The sequence below is a fragment of the Nycticebus coucang genome, chromosome 14, assembly GCF_027406575.1.
Source record: "Nycticebus coucang isolate mNycCou1 chromosome 14, mNycCou1.pri, whole genome shotgun sequence".
Taxonomy (NCBI): Eukaryota; Metazoa; Chordata; class Mammalia; order Primates; family Lorisidae; genus Nycticebus; species Nycticebus coucang.
Genome location: NC_069793.1, coordinates 47,572,624 through 47,594,977, shown reverse-complemented (window position 1 = coordinate 47,594,977; position 22,354 = coordinate 47,572,624). Strand labels below are relative to the sequence as shown.

The 22,354-nt window shown below is 47.2% G+C and overlaps 2 protein-coding genes across 7 annotated transcripts in view; both read right to left on the bottom strand.

Moving 5' to 3' along the window:
* The window catches only part of PLEKHA7 (pleckstrin homology domain containing A7), a 226,704-nt gene that overhangs the window by 7,168 nt on the left and 197,182 nt on the right, over positions 1 to 22,354 (bottom strand). For all 6 annotated transcript variants that reach the window (XM_053562386.1, XM_053562387.1, XM_053562388.1 and 3 more), the window contains 11 exons: positions 21,425 to 21,493; positions 21,174 to 21,254; positions 20,181 to 20,330; positions 19,476 to 19,577; positions 14,388 to 14,496; positions 13,991 to 14,217; positions 10,406 to 10,594; positions 10,210 to 10,327; positions 8,299 to 8,402; positions 7,372 to 7,572; positions 4,212 to 4,370 (listed from right to left, as the gene is read on the bottom strand). In XM_053562386.1, coding sequence (XP_053418361.1) covers positions 4,212 to 4,370; positions 7,372 to 7,572; positions 8,299 to 8,402; positions 10,210 to 10,327; positions 10,406 to 10,594; positions 13,991 to 14,217; positions 14,388 to 14,496; positions 19,476 to 19,577; positions 20,181 to 20,330; positions 21,174 to 21,254; positions 21,425 to 21,493 — 1,509 coding nt within the window. The remainder of the gene's footprint in view (positions 1 to 4,211; positions 4,371 to 7,371; positions 7,573 to 8,298; positions 8,403 to 10,209; positions 10,328 to 10,405; positions 10,595 to 13,990; positions 14,218 to 14,387; positions 14,497 to 19,475; positions 19,578 to 20,180; positions 20,331 to 21,173; positions 21,255 to 21,424; positions 21,494 to 22,354) is intronic.
* Positions 16,908 to 19,051, bottom strand: LOC128565719 (dual specificity mitogen-activated protein kinase kinase 1-like). Its single transcript, XM_053562407.1, has one exon. The coding sequence runs from the start codon at positions 18,990 to 18,992 to the stop codon at positions 17,811 to 17,813; it is 1,182 nt and encodes a 393-aa protein (XP_053418382.1). The 5' UTR covers positions 18,993 to 19,051; the 3' UTR covers positions 16,908 to 17,810.

The window sequence follows — 22,354 nt, the reverse complement described above, 5'->3', positions numbered from 1 at the left end:
ACAATTAGGCAAGACAAGGAAATAAAGGGAATCCAAATGGGAGCAGAGGAGGTCAAACTCTCCCTCTTTGCTGACGACATGATCTTATACTTAGAGAACCCCAAAGACTCAACCACAAGACTCCTAGAAGTCATCAAAAAATACAGTAATGTTTCAGGATATAAAATCAATGTCCACAAGTCAGTAGCCTTTGTGTACACCAATAACAGTCAAGATGAGAAGCTAATTAAGGACACAACTCCCTTCACCATAGTCTCAAAGAAAATGAAATACCTAGGAATATACCTAACGAAGGAGGTGAAGAACCTGTATAAAGAAAACTATGAAATCCTCAGAAAGGAAATAGCAGAGGATATTAACAAATGGAAGAACATACCATGCTCATGGATGGGAAGAATCAACATTGTTAAAATGTCCATACTTCCCAAAGCAATCTACCTATTCAATGCCATTCCTATCAAAATACCAACATCATACTTTCAAGATTTGGAAAAAATGATTCTGCGTTTTGTATGGAACTGGAAAAAACCCCGTATAGCTAAGGCAGTTCTCTGTAATAAAAATAAAGCTGGGGGCATCAGCATACCAGATTTTAGTCTATACTACAAAGCCATAGTGCTCAAGACAGCATGGTACTGGCACAAAAACAGAGACATAGACACTTGGAATCGAATGGAAAACCAAGAAATGAAACTAACATCTTACAACCACCTAATCTTTGATAAACCTAACAAGAACATACCTTGGGGGAAAGACTCCCTATTCAATAAATGGTGTTGGGAGAACTGGATGTCTACATGTAAAAGACTGAAACTGGACCCACACCTTTCCCCACTCACAAAAATTGATTCAAGATGGATAAAGGACTTAAACTTAAGGCATGAAACAATAAAAATCCTCCAAGAAAGCATAGGAAAAACACTGGAAGATATTGGCCTGGGGAAAGACTTCATGAAGAAGACTGCCATGGCAATTGCAACAACAACAAAAATAAACAAATGGGACTTCATTAAACTGAAAAGCTTCTGTACAGCTAAGGAGACAATAACCAAAGCAAAGAGACAACCTACACAATGGGAAAGGATATTTGCATATTTTCAATCAGACAAAAGCTTGATAACTAGGATCTATAGAGAACTCAAATTAATCCACATGAAAAAAGCCAACAATCCCTTATATCAATGGGCAAGAGACATGAATAGAACTTTCTCTAAAGACGACAGACGAATGGCTAACAAACACATGAAAAAATGTTCATCATCTCTATATATTAGAGAAATGCAAATCAAAACAACCCTGAGATATCATCTAACCCCAGTGAGAATGGCCCACATCACAAAATCTCAAAACTGCAGATGCTGGCGTGGATGTGGAGAGAAGGGAACACTTTTACACTGCTGGTGGGACTGCAAACTAGTACAACCTTTCTGGAAGGAAGTATGGAGAATCCTCAAAGCACTCAAGCTAGACCTCCCATTTGATCCTGCAATCCCATTACTGGGCATCTACCCAGAAGGAAAAAAATCCTTTTATCATAAGGACACTTGTACTAGACTGTTTATTGCAGCTCAATTTACAGTCGCCAAAATGTGGAAACAGCCTAAATGCCCACCAACCCAGGAATGGATTAACAAGCTGTGGTATATGTATACCATGGAATACTATTCAGCCATTAAAAAAAATGGAGACTTTACATCCTTCGTATTAACCTGGATGGACGTGGAAGATATTATTCTTAGTAAAGCATCACAAGAATGGAGAAGCATGAATCCTATGTACTCAATTTTGATATGAGGACAATTAATGACAATTATGGTTATGGGGGGGGAAACAGAAAGAGGGAAGGAGGGAGGTGGGTGGGGCCTTGGTGTGTGTCACACTTTATGGGGGCAAGACATGATTGCAAGAGGGACTTTACCTAACAATTGCAATCAGTGTAACCTGGCTTATTGTACCCTCAATGAATCCCCAACAATAAAAAAAATAAATAAATAAAAAAAAATAAAAAAAAAATAAAAAACAAAATTAGTCAACTGTGGAATTTGGATTTGGACCTGAGTCTGACTTCAAAGCCCAAGATCTTTCCACTACACCAGACAACCTCCTTCAGGCTGAGGGAGGGAAGGGTAGGCAAAACTAGGAGGGTCCGCAGAAACATGACCATCCCTGATGCCTAAGTGATCTGACCCCTGAATACCTCTCCTGCCACACTGACCCACCAGATCCTCCAGTTCCCTTCTCATGGTGGACCCTCTGTCCCGTTTACTCTGTCTGAGAAGTTCTTCCTTTTGCTTCACTGACTCCCATCTTCTTCCTCTGGCCTCCCAATTTCTTGCTTTGTCTTCATCACCATCTCCCACTGTCTCCCACTTCATGCCCTTGAAGGGATGATGAATGGACACATGATGGATAAATGGATGACTGACAGATGGATGTATGAACATAAGGAAGCAGCAGTGCCCTCTGTCCCTATAAAAAAAGTTCTCCTCACCGAGAGAGGAGGCAGCTATGCTGAATCCACTGTTTTCCACAGGAAAATGGACCCAAAATCTCCACCAGCATCTCATGCTGACCCAGGGGCAAACTCAGCTTGATAAAATCTTTCTTGGACTAAGAACACTAAAGGAAACTTTTGCCTGCCCTAGGAACTTTTTCCTACTTGAGTTACAAAAGCACATTTAAATGGGGATGGTTGAAGTTCCTACAAACAAGCTAAATCCAATCCCAGGCCTAATCTGGGCATGGATTTAAACCCACTCTGCTGAAGGTGGCAAGAAATAAGCTCTTCTCTGTTACTACCAGTGACAGATCTAGAGGAAGTAGATTACATTGTAGCACGGATTTAGGTTAGAGATAAGGAAGAACTTTTTCCCTGGGCTGGCAAGCTAATTAGGACACTAGAGAACATATCCTCACTGCCCAGGCAGCATGTGTTAGCTTCCTTTGTGAATCTGAGAAACCACAGATTTCTTTGGCTGTTTAGGTGTCAAAGGGAAAGGGTCTAGAGGCAGGGGACTGGCCTTGTTGAACTCCTGGAGTCCCAGCTGACCCCAGAACTTAGCAACTCCGCAGGCCTGACCCCAGAACTCAGCAACTCCGCAGGCATCTGTTTACCCACACACTGCTCTTTTGTTTCCAAAGACCACATGTCTCCCTAACATATTGAGTCAGAAAGATAAACTGGTAAAATCAGCTGTGAACGAGCCTCTTATAAACAGTCAGCCCTGTGGGGAAGCCTTTCTGAGAGCCTAAATCCATTCTTCATGCAGTGGGACCATTTCCTCTCATGCAGTTTCAGGGCAGGCCAAGGCCTTACACAAATGTCTGTGATTCATTGCCTTTGTTCAGCAAATATTTACAGAGCACATACTGTGGGCCAGGCCTTGTGCTAGGTGCTAGGGATACAAATGTGAACAAAGCAGCTACAAACACTGCCTTGCAGAGCTTACATGTGGTACAGTGGGAGTCCAAGGGAACACCTATATCTTGAGGACCCTAAGTCTGTCATCCCTGGAGTTCCCTAGTTGGTTTGCTGTGCCTGAACTGTCATGATGCATGTAAGCCACCAGAGGGCACCAGAAGAATTCAAACAAGAACTATGCACTGTCTCCTGGCTTCCATCACAGCTGGAAATTTCACCTGTGATTTTCAAACCTGTCCCCCATTTTCCCCGAGTCAGATCGCCCAAGTTGGCATGACCTGCCAGTTTCAAGGCCAACTCCTGGTGTTGTAAGAATAACAACTACTGCACCACATGCCTACTAGGTGCCAGGCTTTAACCATTGTTAACCTTCCCAGGAGCATCTTGATTCACATAATCCTCACCACTACCCACTTACTTTGCTGTTGAGGAAACCAAGGCACTGAGAAGTTAACATTACAATTTGCCCCAGTTAGAGAGCCATAAAGAAAAACTAACAAAATAACAAAAAAAGGAAAAAAACAAACTAATCAAAAGAAAGAAAACAAAAGAAACAAAAAGAAAAAAAAAAAAGAGAAAACCAAATTAGAGACAGATTTGCACCTTTATCAAAATGCCTGGGCTGCTTTTACTGTCCCAAGCTGCCATCCATCCACACATTCTCCTGGGCCATGCTGAAGCTAAGCCTTGTCCCCAGTCTGGACAACATCCCCCAGTGGAAAGGCTGATAAGGCTGAAAGTACAAAGGCCGTGTCTCCTGGGGGGATATGAAGGAAGACCCTGCCCTCACCTCTCTGCTGATGTCCAGGTCATAGTCCTGAGGTTCCAGGTCCAACTCAGTGACAGGCACAGCCTGCACTTTCAACCAGCCATTCTCCTCCTTGTCCTTCCTTTCCCCTTGCATGGCCCGTTCCAGCAACTGCAGGTCAAAATCCTGCTCACGCTTCCACTGGCAACAGAATGAGAGGGTTAAATGAAGTCACTTCCTGACTGCTGAAAGAGCCACACTGGTCCCCCTTTTGGAGGGGCTTTCAGGGATGGGGTCCCTGTGAAGACAGACCTGTGACCCATTAAGGAAGAGCTATGTGCTGTGACTCCACGTGCAACAAGGAACGAGGCCGCCATCCCCCTTTATATAGCCTCAGCCAGACTGCTGATGGCCCTCTCTGATCTGCATGCACCCTCAGAGCACAGATCTAAGCCTTGGAGCTCACAATAGTCCCCAGGAATAGAAGGCTCCCAGATCTGGGAAGGTGAGCCCAAAACATCCTGGGACAAAGTTCCAGAGAAGGCATGTGCCCCTCCAGCTGCCCTACATAGAAGGCTTTCTGGTTCAGGAGCCATACATGCCAGGTGCAGAAATAATTGAAAAACAGCAGCATGGGCAAGGCAGCATGGGCAAGTGGAATAACCAAGAGCCTCTCTATCGGGAATTTCCAACAGGATTCAGTAAGGGATATTGCACCACCCTGCCATCTAAGCAGCAGCAGTATGGGGCCAGTGAGGCAAAGGTCTGTGTGAGATGGTTATCCATTTGGGATAGATATCTTTAGATTAGAAAAAATCCCCTAAATGAAGTAAAATTGAAATGCTAAATCAAACACAATGTTTCCAATGCTCTTCTACAGTATCAATTTTGTAACAAGCTGCAGAGAAGGAAAATCTAACCCAACCATTTTAAGATCCAGCCTTAACCATTTTAAGATCCAGCCACCACTGTCCAGCTCCATGTCGTCTTTCTGTTCACCCACTGCCTGCATGTCCACAGGCTTCTGACCACTAAGCAGGTTGGTGAGACTAGAACAGAGTGACCAGAGGCAAAGCAGATGCTTACCCATCCCAGGCACCCTTTTTCTTCCCCCATCCATCTCACAGAGCCCCAAATGGGCACAAATGTCTTTGACACTCCCTCTAGTCCCTCCAAACCCCCAAACTCAAGAGCCGTATCAGCACATTTCACCCATTCATGCACAAGCTCTCAGTACTGACTCCAAACCAATCTCACCACTCCTAGGTGACGGTTTTCTCATTATACTTTGAAAGGATTAGGGAATGGAAGTTCCAAGAATGAAAAATTAATGACTCACAAAGAAACACACATTTTCTTACGTGCTCACAAGTGCTCCAAATAGAGACAAGTCCTCATTTAAACCCAGCCTGATTGTTTTCACAAACAGGAAAAGTTCAGTACCCTGGGGAAGAACCATGCCAATCCATTGTTATTAAGCAACACGTTTATTGGCGTTGATGCAGAGACTTACACAAGTCTTTTTTTAAGAGAAAAATTACAAGGTATTCAAATTTCCATTTTTAGATCTCTACATTTGAGACATCAAATTGTAAAAGGTCAGTATTATCCCATATGATATTTGCTTATAAAGTTAAAAGTTACCAGCTTTGCAGCTTTAAAAGATGTGAGTGTTCTGGGTTTTACTCCTTTGGTGTCTGATCTAACAGCTACAGAGGGGCTCTCTAAATACATAATCTATTTTACTGCTTGTTCAAGTTATTAAATACCAGAGACACAAAGATAAGAAACTGTAATTGGACCAGAGAAATCATTTAAATTTGGGGGGGGGGGGTCAGGGTCTTACTCTGTTGCCCAGGCTAGAGTGCAGTGGCATCATCACTGCAACCTTCTAACTCCTAGACACAAGTGATCCTCTTGCCTTAGCCTCCAGAATAGCTGAGACTACAGGTGCCACAATGTCTGGCTAATTTTTTTTTTGTATTTTTTTGTAGAGACGGGCTCTCCTTAGGTTGCTCAAGCAGGTACGACCTCCTGACCTCAAACCAATCCTCCTGCATCGGCCTCCCAAAGTGTTAGGATTACTGGTGTGAACCACCATGCCTGGCCTGGACTAGAGGTATTAAAACTGAACCACCTCAACCTTGGTAGATCAAACATGCCATCTCTGAAGTCTGTGCCTACTGTCCAGTTGTAGGCATATATTTTGATAAATTCAGAGTGCCCATACCTCTGCCAATGACTGTGGGTCTCAGACAGCAGGTTGTACAGGCTTGTGAGGAGGCTTTTGGGACGAGTGGATTACAAGTCAGTAGGCCTACGTGAAGGAGAGCAGGGGAAGGTGAGTCACTCTGGGGATGCTGACTAGGCTATGGAGACAGAGCTGCTGTTACAAGCCTGGTAACAAATAGCACAGGCCAGTTAGAGAATGTTCAGTACAAACCAGAAGCTTCTGTAAACACAATCAGGCAGGATTAGAGAGGCAATGAGCAGTAACACTAAAAGCAAAAGAGCTTGTGCAATGAATTAGGGAAAGAACAGTCAGGCCAGAGGTTTAGGGATATATATAATTTCAAACAACAGGAAAAAGCCAAATGGAACATTTTCGAAAGGGACCCAAGGCAACTGTGGACAGCACGCAGCACCAGGAAGTACGACCACGGGTGGCTTGCCAGCTCTCCTGGGCACCCTGGGGCCTCAGCACCATGAGCTATGGGAGACCACCAGCTCTCGGGGTGTGGGCACACACGTGTGCTCCGCTGCCCCACAGAGCATGTGCTTGCAGGATTGGGAGGCTGGTCAGTTTACTTGTGCTTCTCCTCGTCAAACCCTATCACCATCGTCCTCCTCTCGTCCCTGAACCCTGAATTGCCAAATCCTTAAGTCAACTGAGAGACTCAGAATGCCTGCAAAGGCCCCTCTTAAGCTTGCCTCGGAAGACTGACTAGATATTTTCCTGGCTCCCAGGGCTGTGCCATGCGATCCTCACTCTTGCTCTGATTCCGAGTCACCTTCTGACCAGGTCACACATGTGGCCTGGATGGTGGACAAATAGTTCCACGGGGTGTTCTCTGAACCATCGAGGTGCACGAACACCCGGCTTGCTCAGGGTATGGCACGCTTGTGTTTGGGGCCCTTGGGGAGCTCTGATCAGCTCTGAAGGGAAGCTTTGTACCCGCCTGCCTGGCCCCTCCTAACATACTGAGCCGATATCTCCAGGGAGTGGCTGGCTGAAGTAGCGGGACGAGGGCAGGCCTGTCCTCTCTCCTTGGCTCAGTGTCCTCTTGCGCTCCCGGACCAGGGCCTTCTGGTGTCGCTTCATGCGCTCAAGCTGCTCTTCCGCGCTCATTTTGCCCCGCTGGTGGTCCCCTGAGTACAGGCGCTCCAAGGCACTCTGGGGCCTCTGAAGACAAAGGCGAGAGACACACAGAGCAGTGAGGCTGGAACCAGGGAGGGCACCACCCGGCGGCTTCCTCCCTGTTCTTCTTCTCTGGCTCCTTCACACTAACGTGCACACGCTCTGCAGGGAGGCGCCTCTTGGCCACAGAGAACCACTTCCTCTAAGCACCACAATGCCCCTGGCCCTCGTGAGCTTTCTGGGCAGCACCCCATTCCACAGATGTGGACATTGAGGCCCAGACCTGTGTGCTGAGCTCACAGGCAGCATGTGATACGGTCAGAACCCAGGGTGAAAATTTAAGCTCCGTCCTCAAACTGCGGCCCATGGGCCACATGAGGCGGTGTGATTGTATGTGTTCCCATTTTGTTTTGTTTTTTTACTTCAAAATAAGATATGTGCAGTGTGCATAGGAATTTGTTCATAGTTGTTTTTTTTTAACTATAGTCTGGCCCTCCAACGGTCTGAGGGACAGTGAATTGGCCCCCTGTTTAAAAAGTTTGAGGATGCCTGGGCTAGAGGAAGGAGGGAGGTCTTCAGGAAATGGAGGGAGCAGAAGATATCCTCCTTCATGGGCAGTAAGGGTCAGAGACCCCCAGCCTGAGAGGGGTTGACGTCACCTCAGAGGCCATCCCCAGGGCTCATGGGATCACCAGGCACTGTGCACTCAGAGCCCCACCCCCTGAGCATGTGATGAAGCAGCAAGCTCCCCGACAGCTCAAGGCTACTCACAGGAAAGGTCACCTTGCTGCTTTCAGCATTTAGACCCCTCCGGAGTGTGACGTAGGGAGCAATGGTGGATGACTGCTGGAGCCTTGATGTGGACCCCGAAAGACCTTAGGAAAGAGAATTGCAAGCATATCTGTGGTGGGGTGCATAGGCACCCTGCTGCTCCTTAATAACCTCCCATTCTTTTTTTTTTGAAACAGAGCCTCAAGCTATTGCCCTGGGTAGAGTTCTGTAGCATCACAGCTCACAGCAGCCTCCAACTCCTGGGCTTAAGCGATTCTCTTGCCTTAGCCTCCCGAGTAGCTGGGACTACAGGCGCCCGCCACAACGCCCAGCCATTTTTTGGTTGTAGTTGTCATTGTTTGGCAGGCTGGGCCAGATTTGAACCAGCTCTGGTGTATGTGGCTGGTGCCTTAGCCGCTTGAGCTACAGACATCGAGCCATAACCTCCCATTCTTGTGAGAGGTCCCAGCCAACAACCCAATCTTTTTTCTTTCTCTTCTTCTCCAGAGCCTGGAAGAGCAAGAACCTAGGTAGAGGATGGGGGGCCAGCCCAGGGTGCCTTCTGTCTCTGTGAAGGACAGGATGCCTGCAGGTCTCTGCAGTGCCATACGTTTCCCTTCCATCCAGAAGACCCAGGATGTTTAGCAGGTGGAAAGTCTAGAGGGGTGACAGTGTCCTTCATCCCTCTTCCTCCTGACGCACTCTTATACATCCCGCAGTACCCGACTTGGGATAAGAGAGGACAGTGAGAAGGAAGCCCAACCTAGGAGAAAGTGTGTAAAGACAGTATTCACTGAGTCTCAGGGCGACACAAGAGGGAAAAGCCCCCTGAAAGGCCTGAGATGGCCAAGCCGGTGGTAGTCACCAACCACCCCAGCCTACAGGGTGGTGACTATAGGCTGACTCCTAGAGCCAGGGCATGGAGATTATCTTCTGGCTTCATTGTTGATCAACTAATAGCAAGTTATTTAATTTCTCTGAGCTTTAGTTTCCTTATCTCTAATATGGGGGTAAGGCTAGGTGTGGTGGCTCATGCCTGTAATCCTAGCACTCTGGGAGGCTGAGGCAGGTGGACCACATGGGCTCAGGAGTTGAGACCAGACTGAGCAAGACCCCATATCTACTAAAAATAGAAAAACTAGACAGGCATTGTGACAGGTGCCTATAGTCCCAGCTACTTAGAAGGCTGAGGCAAAAGGATTGCCTGAGCCCAAGAGTGTGAGGTTACTGTGAACTAGGATGCCAGGGTACTCTACCCAGGGCATAGACTGAAACTATGTTATGTTTCAAAAAAAAAAAAAAAATGGGAGTAATATAGGACTTTCTTCACAGGACCACTGTGAATATTAGGTGTATATAAAGTGCTTAAACAGTGCAGGGCTTTATAGTACTTGCTGTTATCTTTGTATCTGGAGACAGATATAACAAATGAGGAAGAGATGAGCTGGGTGAGGTGGCTGACACCTGTAATCCTAACACTCTGGGAGGCCAACATGGGAGGATTGCTTGAGCTCACAGGTTTAAGACCAGCCTAAGCCAGAACAAGATCTCGTCTCTAAAAATAGCCAGGCAAGGTGGTGGGTGACTATAGTCCCATCTACTTAGGAGGCTGAGGCAAGAGAATTGTTTGAGCCCAAGAGTTTGAGGTTGCTATGATGCATTTGAGCTATGATGCCACGGCACTCTACCGAGGGTGACAAAAACAAAACAAACAAACAGAAAAAAAAAAAAAACCTCCAGAGGAAGAGAATCAGGATGTGGGCCAGGTCCTCCCTTCCAGCAGTCCAGAGCCCCCTAGCAACCACTCCCACACCTAGGCCCAAGCTGTAGGCAGAAGGGTCCAAGGGACCAGGCTGAGGGTTGGAAGCAGTGTGGGTAGTGGTGGGTTCCCCGTGGAGGGCCCTGCCTTACCTCTGCCTGGCAGCGTCTGGTACCTGTTCTCAGGGCCCACAAGTCCCAGAGAGGAGTGGGCCATGTCTCCACTGAGGGTTGCCAGCTCAGGCTCACTCACATAGGAACGGAGCTCCACCTGTGGTCAGAGTTGCCAGTGATCGTGCAGCCCTGGTGTCACATAACCCTCCCTCTCCCCACGGCCCTCCCTGCTCACCCTCGAGTCCCCGTTCACACACTGCCCCAGCTCCCGGTCTCGCTTCCTCTCATCCGACTGCCGCTTGAGGCCTCGCACAGAAGTGTGCCGGATGATGGTGGCCTCCCTTGGCAGAGGTGGTACGGCCGGGGGCTGGTCCTCTGGGCTGTAGAGTTCGGGGAGTGGGGGCCTGGGAGGTGCCTCATCTTCCTGCTCAGAAAGAGAACCAGAACCAGTGCCTAGTGCGAACTGGAAGACTGCCACAGTGGTGCCCCGAGGGCAGGAGGAAGCCACTTTGGAACCACAGAACATGACCTCATCCAAGGAGCACTAACGCTTTCCCTGGAGATGCTATGACAAGGGGCAACACTCCGCTCCATCTCTATTCTTCCCCATTGATTCAGACTTCGTGTCACCTCTATGTACTATGTCCCCAAATCTAGAACTCAGGTTTCCTGGTGCCATAATCCTGGCACTGTGCACAACTGCTTACTCTCCTGAATCATACAGCACATGGGGGAGGCAGGCTGCTAACTCTGCATTTACTCCTAAGTTTATGACAGCAACCCCACCTGGAGAACAAATATCTGGTCAGTGTTCACTGAGTCTCAGAGTGACACAAGAGGGAAAAGCCCCCTGTGCTTAGCCCAAGCCAGCTCACTGCTTGGCAAGTCTGTGCAAAAAAGTCCTGCAAAAAAGTCTGAATCTTCATTAGGCTGAGGAGCAAGGACAGAGTCTATACTCTCCTGCCCCTTCCTTCAGAAATGTGCATAGTTATAAAATATTTCCTCCTTCCTGACTCAGACAGAATGGGTGGTCAAGATGAATGACTCATTGCCTACCATAGGGCCCACTCCCTGGACTGTGATGAATGTAACTATTTTCCTTGGAACTCCCTGTCCACAATGTCCACAATGTCCACAATGCTCTCTGAGGGCTATGGTTCCTCTACACATCAATAGACTGGCCCCTGATCACCATGAACACCCACTCCTGGGACTAATGACCATCACGTCTTCCTCCTCCTAAACTCCCTCTTAGTCTAATTTGGCTTTGTTTTTCAGAATTTTGCAGAGTTCAGGAGAGGGCACCAAAAGTTTGCTTGGCAAAGGTTTATCAGCATTCTTTTACACTCATTGATGTGTAAAAGTCAGGCCGTCTGCCTATGGCACCCACTGTTCTCTGAGGATCACCAGTTTCCAACCCTAACAAGACATCAGAACCACCAATATCTAAAAAGCTCCCCGATAGACAAACACAAAACACTGATTGCCTTTGAAGAGAATAGAATGTCTGGAGACAGACAGTGGGAGGGAGACATTTTATTTTACACTTTTTAGTATCTTTCATTTTTGTACCCTTTGAGAGTACTATCTAATAAAAAAAAAAAGTAAATTCAACAAAACAAGTCAAATGAAAAGGAAAGAACTACAGGTACATGCAAGGGTGTGGATAAATCTCACAAACATAATGAAGAAAAGATGCAGGATACAAGAAAGTATAGAATTATACACTGGCATAAGTACAGTATTCAGGAAGGCAACCTAAGTAGTACAACTAATAAAAAAAAAAGGGAGGGAAATATTATCTAAAAAGTCAAGATAATGGTCTTTACTGGCAGAATGGAAGCAGCCTAGACTGGGGAGGAAACCCCAGGCTTCTCCTGGTCGCTAGCAAAACTTTATTTCTTGGTCTGTGGTCTCTTTATTATTATTTGTTAAATTGTATACTCCTGTTTAATGCCATCTTCAGGATGGATATTATTGTTTCACAAACATGAATGTTAAGAACAAGTACACAACAACAATAAATGGTAAAACTGTATGTATTTAATATTTTGAGAAGAAGAGAGAGAGAGACCCCCTGGTGTCTGGATGCCCATCCAAGCTGAAAAAGCCTGAGAGCCACAGAGGACTAAGCTAAGCACCCTGGGCCTCTGTGACCACCACAGAGGACTAAGCTATGCACCCTGGGCCTCTGTGACCACCACAGAGGACTAAGCTATGCACCCTGGGCCTCTGTGACCACCACAGAGGACTAAGCTATGCACCCTGGGCCTCTGTGACCACCACAGAGGACTAAGCTATGCACCCTGGGCCTCTGTGACCACCACAGAGGACTAAGCTATGCACCCTGGGCCTCTGTGACCACCACAGAGGACTAAGCTATGCACCCTGGGCCTCTGTGACCACCACAGAGGACTAAGCTAAGCACCCTGGGCCTCTGTGACCACCACAGAGGACTAAGCTATGCACCCAGGGCCTCTGTGATCATCTGCACAAGGCAAAGTGAGGGGTCTCAGACAGGGAGTGGAATTTACCCAAGGACTTGAACCTGGGTGTTCCAGCTCCTAGGCCAGCACCTTCTCCCTCTGCTCCTTGTCCCAGCTGGCAGCACCTGCTCTAAGTCAGCAGCTGTCTGCCCCAGAAATGCCTGCTCTGTTGGTACATTTTACTTCCTCTCTAGTCTGCCTCTTAGATCTGGGATTAGGAAGGAGATCTCAAGCTGGAGAAATTCACAGTAACTCTGTCTGGGACATGGGCCACACCCTAGGTTTATCTCTGGGACCTGAGCCACAGCAGAAGGTGGATGGTGAGGACCAAGGTATGAGAACATGTTTTACTCAACACTGTAAACCAATCTCACCTGAGGTCTAGGACACAAATAGCATCTCAGCAAGGCTCCTTCCAAGCCTTTGCTGGCAAAAATCTGGAGGCCCCCATTCCATGGTCCTCTCTGTATGGCTTCCCTACACTTGAACCAGACTCTTCATGTCCTCTAGCCAAGGCTGGCCTGGCTCTATAGAAGTGAGCTATCATGGCACCTGGCTACCTCTTCTGTTTCTTCAAAGTCCCATGTGTCCCCAGACTCTGCCAAGAGCTTGGCCCTGCTCTATGCCAGACAAACCAAGGCGTTAGCCCAGGTAACTAACTACATGAGCCACAGACCCGACCTGGGATTGAAGCTCCAAATAGATAATAGATGACATAGAATAAAAGAGAATGGCCAGAGATATGATTGGATCCAGTAATTAACACAGACACCTTGAGCAAATTTCCACAACTTGGGGTCTTAATTTTCTTATCTCTGGGATAAGGATACTGCCCTTCTTATTCCATGAGGTCACTGTAAAGATCACAAGTATTCTGACAACCCAGGGCAGGGATCCTTAGCAGGTGAGGGAAGCATACTTTTCTACTGGAATGAGCTCATTGCCCACAGCCTTGTGCCACTGCACACGAGCCCTCAGTACATTTCCAGAGAGGCCTGCACAGGGAAGCTTCCTCATCAGCCACACATTTCTGTGCACAGTACAGGTCATAAATTTCACCCTACTCAGCACAGTCCCTTCTTCTTACTGGAACTCAGTTTTCCCAACTGTAAAATGCAGGGGGTCAGGGCCCTTCCAGTTCTGACAGTCTAAGGCACAAAGGCAGGTTGTAAATACATGGTACTACTTTGTAACTGGCTCATGACTCAGGACTCCTTAGGACTTTGCTTGGTTTCATCTCCAAGTTTTCCCAGGAGTTTCTCTCCCTGGAGCAGCTGATCTGAGGGCACAGAAGGCAATCACCTGGCTCTCAGCTCCCGGTCGTTACTACTTACAACTTTGGGCTTCATCTTAGTTGGTGACTGAAGGGGGGATGTCACTTTCTTCAGCTGGGGTGGGTGAGGTCGGTAGGGCACGTAGGGTTGCAGCTGAGGGAAGAGTCGAACCTCCAGAGGGGTCCGCACAGGGCTGGTGGGAGGGCTGGGCTGCGGGGGTGGCTTGCTCTCAGCAGTCAAGAGTGAAGGCACAGGCGGATGAGGAAACAAAGGCACCGTCTTTCTTTCTAAGGGGTGTGGAGGGAAGGAAAGCATGGGATGGAACAAAGATCCTCTGCCTTGGCGGTTAAGTGGTGTGATTTAGCACCATGAAGATCCATCCCCCAACCCCTCCAGGGCCCTGGCCCCAGGCAGGCCCCTTTCTATGTTCCCCCTACCCAGGAAGATGGCCACTTACCCGGATTTTTGACTGATTCTACTAGGATTCTGAAGTTCTCCTTATTTGTACTCAGGCCTGCAATGACATCTTCAATCCTCCACAGATCCTTCTGTATCTGCGATTTCTCCTGAGGAAGATATGGTGGTGGTTCATTCATTGGCTTTTTAGCTTCTTATAAGAAGTTTCTTATCCTGTCATTTCAGACATAGCCCCTCATCCTGGGAGGCAGAACCCCCTTGGTAAACCCCACCAGGGTTAGAGCCAAGCCTGCTTCACAGCTTCCTAGGGAAATGTAGACATGGAAAATGCCCAAGATATAGGGAGAAATTTCAGAGTACCCTTCACTAGTCCAATTATTTCCACCTAAATTAAAAACAGACTGCCTTAAATACTGTAGGATTCCACTAGAATATTATAGGAAATATCTAGAGAAGTTAATTTCATAGTGACAGGAAGGAGAATAGTGGCTGCGAGAGGTGGGGGGGATGGAGAGTAGTTTAATGAATACAGAGTTTTAGTTTTGTGAGATGAACAGTTTTAGAGACTAGATGCACTACAATGTGAATGTACTTATCATTACTGACTGCACACTCAAAAATGGTCGATAAGATAAACTGATGTGATGCATATTTTACCACAATTTTTAAAAATGCACTGTTTTATGAGACCATGGTGGAAGGAACAGGAAGCCAAAAACTAAGTTTACAGCATCCTTAGGATATAAAAAGCATTTTTTAAAAGTGAGAGCTGGGCCAAGCATGGTGGCTTATGTCTGTTAATCCTAGCATTCTGGGAAGCTAAGGTGGGTGGCTCTCTTGAGCTCAGGAATTTGAGACCAGACTGAGCATAAGTAAAGACACCCTCCCACCCCCGCCACTAAGAATAGAGGAAAAAAATTGCCAGACATGCTGATGCATGCTGCAGTCCCAGCTACTAGGAAGGCTGAGGGAGGAGGATCACTTGAGCCCAGTCGTTTGAGGTTGCTGTGAGCTAGGCTGTCACCACAGCACTCTAGCCTGGGAAACAGAGTAAGACTCTGTCTCAAAAGAAAAGAAATATATATATATACACACACACACACATACATAGAGAGACAGAGAGAGAGAAACATAAAGAATGAAAACCTAAGAAAAATTACTGCTAAAATTAATATGGACCCATTAATGTCCAAGAAGATAGGTATAAATAACTTAATAGGATAGTGTCAGGAACTTGTAACCAGAAATAATTATTTTAAAGACTTGGCTAACAGTGTTCACCTAGTATTTTCAAGCCATTATGCTAAGAGCTGGTAATACAAAAAAGAATAGTAAAATGTTAGCCAGCTTGGATAAAGGGTAAATGTGTGTGTGTGGGGGGAGGGGGGGCTACAAACTCCAACAATAGCAGGACAGGCAAGGTTGGAGGAGCCTGTTAGGCCAGCTCTGAGGCATGGGCAAGAGTCTCCTCCAAATGGTCCTAGACTGGGCTCCCCAGGAACCATCTCTAAGTGAGTGCAGGGACAGCAGGGTTCTGGAAAAATCCACAGGGCCCACAAACCTAACCTATCAAGAATCTTCTTCACTTTTCTGGGGTTAGGCTAACATCTGAATAGTCAACATATTCATGAAATCACTTGAACGGAGAACCTTGGCTAGAACTGGTTCATCAGTTCCAAGCCCAGCACCCAAAGTGGCCCATCATGATGGTTCATATAAAAGCAGCTTCAACTGGTTTGGTGCCTATAGCTTAGCGGCTAGGGTGCCAGCCACATACATTGTAGCTGGCAGGTTTGAATCCAGCCCGGGACTGTCAAACAACAATGACAACTACAACCAAAAAATAGCTGGGTGTTGTGGTGGGCACCTGTAGTCCCAGCTACTTGGGAGGCTGAGGCAAGAGACTTGCTTAAGCCCAAGAGTTTGATATTGATGAGCTGTGATGCCACAACACTCTACTGAGGGCAACATAGTGAGACTCTGTCTCAAAAATAATAAATAAATAAAATCAGCCTCAATTAATGCTTGCTGAATTCAAATACTTTATACAATTTTGAGGGTGGGGTGGAAACCTGGTTGGGCACCACAGTGGGGGAACACTGGGCAGCTGGGGCCCCACCTGGAAGCAGAGAAAGCACACAGTGCCTTTCATTGTCTGACTTTTTGGGGACAGAGGTAGCTATCAATGGGGTGGCCTGATTTTTAGGGGCAAGGAGGCAGAGCCCTAAAGCTGCCTTCCCAAATGGAGCAGGGGCCATGGAGATTGGTATCACTGGGCTTGGCTTCCAGAAATGCAAATGACCACCTGAAGACTAAAGGCGCCTCAATGCACTGAATTTATACTACTTCCTCAGGCAAAAAAGTCAGATAACTTCTATCTTCAGGAATCAGAGGCAGAAGGAGGTGGGGATTTCCTGCTGCTAAGCGAAGAGCTGGGAACCAAGATGGGGCCAAGAACCACAGGAAAACAAATCACTGTCAAGTCTCTGTAAGGTTCTCAAGGCTGATCAGAAGTAAAATATTTCTTTTTTTTTTTTTTTTTCATTTTTTAACTTCAAAATATATTTATTAGAGTAAGAGGTTAGATTTGTTAAACATCTGGATTAAAATCATTAAAAGGATTTTCATACAATTTAGGCACTATACACGTTTACAATAGCATTGGTGTTTGGATATGGGTAAAGATAAATCTGACACATTTTAATGCCTCGATTGATTGGTGACATTCAAAACAACTCCACCAATTTAGAAACACTAACCAAAACTTAAAGAGACATATACCACTAATATCCCACGAAGTGTATTTAAAAATAAATATAGAAATATAACCAGACGTCTACAAATCATCACAGTAGACAGAATGGTAAAGCCCCAGCTATCATGGCAGTGAAGGGCTCTAGTTAGACTTTGATGGAAACTGCTGAATTCTATATCAAAAGCAAAAATAATAATAAAATAACATGATGTACACTTTCTGATGCTCATTTTCATAGCAGCAAAGCATGCTTCACATGCACTGCCTGTGAAGGGACCTCACAAGGCTCCCTCCTACTCACACAGAGAGAAAGTACGCCTGGCAAGAGTGAAGTGCCACCAAGTGTCCAAGAATCCCAAAAATACAGGTGGCCAGCCAGTCACAGAATGAGAACAGCAGTGCAATTGTAAGAATGACTACCCACGGTCACCAAAATTTCACTAATTCAGCCTGGCACATGTTTTGATCATCATTAAACACAAAAATAGCCCCAAGCACAAAGCCAATCCACTTAGGGGGATAACAATAGTAATAAGAATAAAGAGTAATATTAAAAATGACACAAGTTGAATTTTGGCACATGCTGTGTTTTCATCCTTTGTCATAGGTGAAATGCACGTCTTAACAGAGACAGGCATGGGAAAGAGGCCTAAAAGCACGTGGCACGCCATTGGGCAGGGGACTCCCTCTTTGCTGCTTCCCAATCGCTTAGACACCTGCTGCATGGGTTGGTGTGCTGGGCTGGTTAAGGCCGATGGTGGAACAGAGCCAACCTGCAAAATCTACTTCCTCAGCATCAGATCTCTTGATAAAAGCATGAACCATGAGTTGCTTCAAATCTGCTCTCTCTGCTGGGTTTTTTATTAAGCATTTATTCACAAAATCTTGAAATTCCAGACTGAATACTCCACTGGGCAGTTTTGGAGGAGGCTCATTGACTATGTAATCCAACAACTCAAAAATTGCCATGGGAGGTCGGCTATCCATTCCATATGAGCTGAGGGGTCTCCCAGGGGTTCTTGGCCTGGGTGGGGTCTCAGCCGCATCTCCTTCCACTTGACACCCAAACATCAGCTCCAGCTCCTTGGCAACTGGAGGAGGGATGGGATACCTCCCAACTGCCACCTCCACCAGAGAGAGCCCCATGCTCCAGATGTCCGATTGCACAGAGTAATGAGTCCCCTGGAGTCTTTCTGGCGACATGTAAGACCTTGTGCCCATGAAGGAGTTGGCCATGGAGTCGATGAGCTGCCCACTGACCCCAAAGTCACAGAGCTTGATCTCCCCATGGGAGTTGACTAGGATGTTGGAGGGCTTGACATCTCTCTGCATAATCTTGTGCTTCTCCCTCAGATATGTTAGACCTTTTATTACAGCAATGCTAACTTTTCCTAAAATTTGTTCAGGTATTCTTCCAGCTTTCTTCAGGACTTGATCCAAGGAACCTCCATCCATATGCTCCATGCAGATACTGATCTCGCCATCACTGTAGAATGCACCATAGAAGCCCACGATGTATGGAGAGTTGCACTCATGCAAAACCTGCAGCTCCCTTATGATCTGGTTCCGGATTGCGGGTTTGATCTCCAGATGTATTAGCTTTCTGGCCATGACCAGACCAGAAGGCTTGTGGGAGACTTTGAACACCACACCACCATTGCCAGCCCCCAGCTCACTGATCTTCTCGAAGTCATCATCCTTCAGTTCTCCCACCTTCTGCTTCTGGGTAAGAAAGGCCTCAAGGCGCTTCCGCTGCTGTTCATCAAGCTCCAGCTCCTCCAGCTTCTTCTGCAAGGCCTCCAGGTTGGTCTCCGCAGAGCTAGTCCCGTTAACCGCGGAGCCATCGGGGGCCGGGTTCAGCTGGATGAGCATCGGCTTCTTCTTGGGCATTCTGGACCCAGGAAAGGCGCTTCCAACTCCGGGGGAGGGCGGCCCCTCTCGCTTCCTCTGCGCTTAGCAGCCCGGGAATCCCTCCTCTCTCGCTCAGTCAGCCAGTCCCTCGGGCTCGAGCGGCCCCGCCACGCGCACGCTAGAGCCCTGCTCCAGCTCTCGCCCGAGAAAGTGCAGCCGCCGCGGTAGCTGTGCTCCCAGCAGCTCCGCGAAGCGGTCCCCAGGAGGCACCGTAAAATATTTCTTAAAACACCCAAGAGCTTGTCTTTGAGAACGGAGAAGCAGGGGAGCTGGAATGAGCTTCTCATCACAGCCTGGTTGGGGAACAGGCTCCACAAGGGAGAGCTTAGGGTGGCCTCTTTACAGGGATGGCTAGTCCAGGGCCAAGGAGGAGAAGGCCCCTGGGTAGTGCTCACAACCCCCACAGGTGATGGCTCTCAGAAAAAAACAGAGTTCACAAAGGATGAATAGTCCTTAGCTCACCTGGAAAAAAAAGGCTCTCCTGTGTTGCTCCTGTAGAGTCTGCTTCAGCTGCTCCACATCACTCTCCAACTTCAGGTATTCGTTCCAAGCATTTTCCATCTCCTGTTGACCAAGGAAATGCTTCTGGTTCTTAATTTTCCCTGCCCACCCCCACCGGCTTCATGAGCCCCTGTGCTCCCAGCCATGTAGACCCATACAGGGAAAGAGGGTGAAGGACTGACTGGTGCAGGCCAGTGGTGGGGGACAGACAGGAGTGGGAGGAAGTGTGGCATCTTCTCATTCGTGCTCTGACCCTGGCCACCTGCCCTGGACCCTATTCTACCCTTGGAGTGCTTTGATTCTCAGCCCTGGAAGAAAGGCCTGTACCACATCAGATTGGCAAATAAAAAAGTGCAAAGTCTGCTATCTTAGAATTAACTGCACATAGATCAAGGGACTAGCCCTAAGGCTGCTCTGAGAAATCTGGTCTCTTGGGCATCCACAGCCATCAGGAGCTGCTGATGGTAAGCCACCTAAGGCATTGGTGGAGACAAACATGTCACCACTAGATAAGGGTAAACTACTGTCAGGAGGCATTCTGGAGAAGTCCTGCCACTCCAAGACTCTCACCCCTGGCCACCGACTCAATGACAGCTTAGACATGAGAAAAGCAGTCCCCTTGCCCAGCCCATACGGAAGGGGAGGTATCTGCCATCCTGTACATACAGTGGACTCTCTGGAGAGCTCAGCTCGGATGTGGACAAGGTCCTCCTGCAGCAACCTCTGCTGGTAGGCAATCTTCTCCAGGTGCTGAGGTTGGTCTCGGTACTGTTCCATCTGTCTGTGCAACACTTCCAGAACAGATTCTAGCTGATCCTGCACAAGGAAGAGCCAAAGAGGAACAGGTTAAGAGGATAGTCCCCAGACCCCATCAGGAACCAAATGAAGCATTGGATCTATCCAAAATTGCAAGGGCCAGAGCCAAGTTGGGGCTGACAGGGCCTCTGGTGCCAGGTCTGACTCCATCTGTTGGGCAGGCTGGGGCAAGCACCCAACAGATCTACACTTCAGTTTCCTCATCTATAAAGTGGGTATAAAGACACCTAAGTTCTTATGGGATAAACTATGAGGATAAACCAAAATAGATGGAAAACTCTCTAAGCTCTTATGGAAAAGAGTTTGTTAAAAACCTTCAGCATCACATATACAATACCTTATTAAAATGCAAAAAGAAAAAATTGCTTTAAAAGTGGACAGAACAAATAATAGTAATCTTTGGCCCATTCCTGCCTTCCCATCCAGATTTAATTCCTCCGTGGTCCAGATTCTACGAGGAAAGGCGTTTTAGGAAGAGAGGACCTCTGCCCTGTAAAGACTTATCCACTTCCTTCCAGCCAGCCCCCCTTCTCTGGGGTCATCACATAAAAGCTGATAGGGCTCCTCTCCCAGGCTCACCTCACGGGGCCTCCAGGGAGGGGTAGGCCAAGTAGAATGGGGCAGGGGAGCTGTAGTACTTGGAACAAGTAGGCTGAGGTCTCCCTATAAGTTCTCCCCCTAAGAGAGAAACCCCCAAGAAGCACCATTTAAACACAAAGACATTGCTCTGGATAAACTAACACCTGTTGTTCAATACTAACATGAGAGCCCAGCTCACATCTCAGGGAAGATAGGACAAATGCCGCTCCACCCATCCCAAGATTATACAAAACTGATGTGTACTTTGTTCTCCTTGAGGGCTCGTATCTTGTCTTCCAAGTCCTGCAGGATTCTGTCTTGTTCGCAGAAGATGCTCAGTTTGACCTATAAGCAAGAACAGGTTGGAGAGGGCTGAGAAGGTGAGAAACCTATGGCCTTGGGATTGTTATCAGAAAGACTTTACTAGAGAACCATCCAAACCCTGTGTGAAGCCGCCCACCCTGCGCCTGGGTTAGGAGGTGGCCAAGGGGTCAGCACATCATTCTCTCACTTACGTCAATGTCACTCTCAGCTATCTTCACAGGCTTCAGACTTCGATCCTTGAGAATGTCTCGGCCTGTCATCTGGGAGGCAAACAATTTAAAAGAGATTTGACAATGGCGTTGGGATCAGGGGAAAGTCAGTCTTACAATGATATGGAAGTCCTTGGCAGTAGGAGGTAGGGACGTGGCATGGGCAGAAACGCAGGCAATACCTGTTTTATCTCTATGTCTTTATCATTTTAGGAATAAACCAAAACCATTTCATGATCCAAGGAACACTTGTAAATTCCACAAATTAAATAAAACATAGATATTCAAGTTACAGGACCATCAATTTTAGAGGCATATACAGGGTACTGGGCTGGGTATGCTATACGGAACAAGCTTCAGTTTAAGAGAGTCTTCAGCAGCCCACATCCCCATAAGTAAAGCCAGCCTTCCTTACCCTATACCAGGGAAGAAAACCTGGTTAAGGGAAGAAGGAACCTAGAGAGCTCCCAGCTGGGGCTTTTAATTGATCCCTGAATAACGGAGGTGAGGCTGTACTTGCTACATATTACCTCCTTGTTTCAAGAAAGGAAGCCATGGCTCAGTGCCTGTAGCACAGTGGTTATGGCGCCAGCCACATGTACAGAGGCTGGTTGATTCAAACCCGGCCCAGGCCAGGTAAACAACAATGACAACTGCAACAACAAAAAAAATAGCCGGACGTTGTGGTGGGCACCTGTAGTCCCAGCTACTTGGGAGGCTGAGGCAAGAGAATCACTTGAGCCCAAAAGTTTGAGGTGAGTCCAAAAGTTTGAGGTTGCTCTGAGGTATGACATCATGGCATGCTACCCAGGGCAACAGAGTGATGTTCTACCTCAAAAAAGAAAAAAAAAAAAAGAAAAAAAAAAAAGGAAGGCAGGCACCAAGCCACAGGTAAGTCACCCAAACTTACAG